This window comes from Sinocyclocheilus grahami, unplaced genomic scaffold, assembly GCF_001515645.1.
Source record: "Sinocyclocheilus grahami isolate Dianchi unplaced genomic scaffold, SAMN03320097.WGS_v1.1 scaffold2063.1, whole genome shotgun sequence".
NCBI classification, from domain to species: Eukaryota; Metazoa; Chordata; class Actinopteri; order Cypriniformes; family Cyprinidae; genus Sinocyclocheilus; species Sinocyclocheilus grahami.
In genome coordinates this window covers 1113-3254 of record NW_015507242.1, presented here as the reverse complement: position 1 = coordinate 3254, position 2142 = coordinate 1113, and the positions used below count along the sequence as shown (strand labels likewise).

At 24.7% G+C, this 2142-nt stretch overlaps 1 protein-coding gene across 1 annotated transcript in view; it reads left to right on the top strand.

Annotated features, from left to right (window-relative positions):
• Nucleotides 1–1233, top strand: part of LOC107573894 (WD repeat-containing protein 7-like) — a gene marked incomplete at its 3' end in the record, with an annotated part of 33906 nt that extends 32673 nt beyond the window's left edge. Inside the window, exon 14 of the mRNA XM_016260343.1 lies at nucleotides 1019–1233. Within this exon, the coding sequence (XP_016115829.1) occupies nucleotides 1019–1233 (215 nt within the window). The remainder of the gene's footprint in view (nucleotides 1–1018) is intronic.
• Nucleotides 1234–2142: the final 909 nt, after the last annotated feature.

Sequence of the window (2142 nt, the reverse complement as noted above, 5' to 3'; positions counted from 1 at the left end):
AAACCTTTGCAGGTGTTTTGAGTTGATTAGCTGATTGGCATGTCACCATATTCTAATTTGTTGAGAGAGTGAATTGGTGGGTTTTTGTTAAATGTGAGCCAAAATCATCACAATTAAAAGAACCAAAGACTTAAACTACTTCAGTCTGTGTGCATTGAATTTATTTAATACACGAGTTTCACAATTTGAGCTGAATTACTGAAATAAATGAACTTTTCCACGACATTCTAATGTATTGAGATGTACCTGTATATATATTATATTTATATATTTTACATATATATATTTTATATTTATATATATATTTTTTTAATTATATTTTATATTTCAGTTTTAGTTTTTGGAATTCTAGTGCTTGAAATTATTTTGTTTTACATTTATTTTTTTATATTTAAATTTTTGAAGTTTTAGTAATTTTGCCGTGATTTTGTCAGTTCAATTTTTTAAATATTTCTATTTAGCTTTTAATTATTTTTTTCAGTTATAATTTTAGTACTTAAAATTTATTGTATTTTTATTTTTAAAATTATTTATAGCTTTTAATTAAATGATTTCAGTTTTTAATTTTTTTTGTACATTTTTTTTTAAATTTAGTTTTGATAATTTTATTACTAAAACTTATTTAATTTTTTATAATTTTTTATTTATACTTTCATTTGAATTTTAGTAAGTGTTTTTGAGTGTAATTTTATGTTTTTGTCATTTTTATTCGTTTTTTTATATTTCTATTTAGCTTTTAATTATATTTTTTCAAGTTTAGTTTTTAGTAACTAGTACTTAAACTTATTTAATTTTATTTTATTACTTTTTATATTTTAATTGTAATTTTAGTTAATCTTTCAGTCATTTTGCTGTTTTTGTCATTTTTTTATTTTTTTAAAAATGTCTTAATTTTTTTTTAAATTAATTTTCATTTCAGTTTTAGTACTTTCACATAAACTAAATGAAGATTACAATTTAGATTACACAGTAGCGGATAACTCCTGTATTGAGTGTGTTGTTTGTGTGTGTGTTTCAGGAGCACTGGACCGCTGTGTGATGGGTATAACGGCAGTGGAGATTCTGAACGCGTGTGACGAGGTGGTTCCCGCCGCTCTGGACTCCCTCAATCACCCCGCGGTGAACCTGAAGCAGGCCATGACCCGCCGCAGTCTGGCTGCGCTCAAGAACATGGCCCAACACAAGCTGCAGACGCTCGCCACCAACCTGCTCGCGGCCGACAACGCCGACAAGGTGAGACGCCTCCAAAACCATCAACACTGAGCCAGGATTCAGATATTAATAAGAGGATTTGAGAGCAGTCAGATGTTACAATAAACACTCGCCCCGCCCCCAGATTCTTCTGATTGGTCCAATGTTTTTAAACTGCACTGCATAACAGAACTGTCTTTGAAGTCGCAGTGTGTCATTTCTGTATCATTTGAGAGAATTGCATATGTAAATTAATGTGTTAAGTTAATATTTAAAAACATGAATAATTTAATAACCATGTAAATGTAATATTCAGCAAATCTGAAAACATTAATGAAATTTTTTCACAATGTTGTGATGAAATTCATGACAATTTTAATGATTACATTTTGATTATATATTTATTTCAGATTTAGTTGGACTAATTTTGGTACTTAAACTCATTTAGTTTTAGTTTTAATTATATTTTTGTTTATTTTAGTATTATTTATATATTTATTATATTTATATATATATATTTTTTTTATTATTATTTATTATATCAATTTTATATTTTCAGTTTTAAGTTTTAGTAGTTTTTATGTGATTGTCATTTTCATTCGTTTTTATTTAATTTCTATTTCTATTTAAATTATATTATTTCAGTTTTAGTACTTTTTACATTTAATTTGTTTATTTTGGTATTTATATACTATTAAAATAATGTTATTAGAGTATTGTTTATATACTATTTAGTAACATTTTGAATGAGCTTTTAATTTTTTATTTTCAGCTTTGATTTAATTTAAGTTTGAGTAGTTTTATGTACTTTTGTAATTTTAATTAGTTTTAGTTGTTCAATATTTTTTTTAATATATTTTTTATTTATAATTTCCAAATATTTCATTATATTTATGTGTCAGTAATTTTAGTACTTAAATGTATTTATTAGGTTTAAGTTTTTGATGTAAT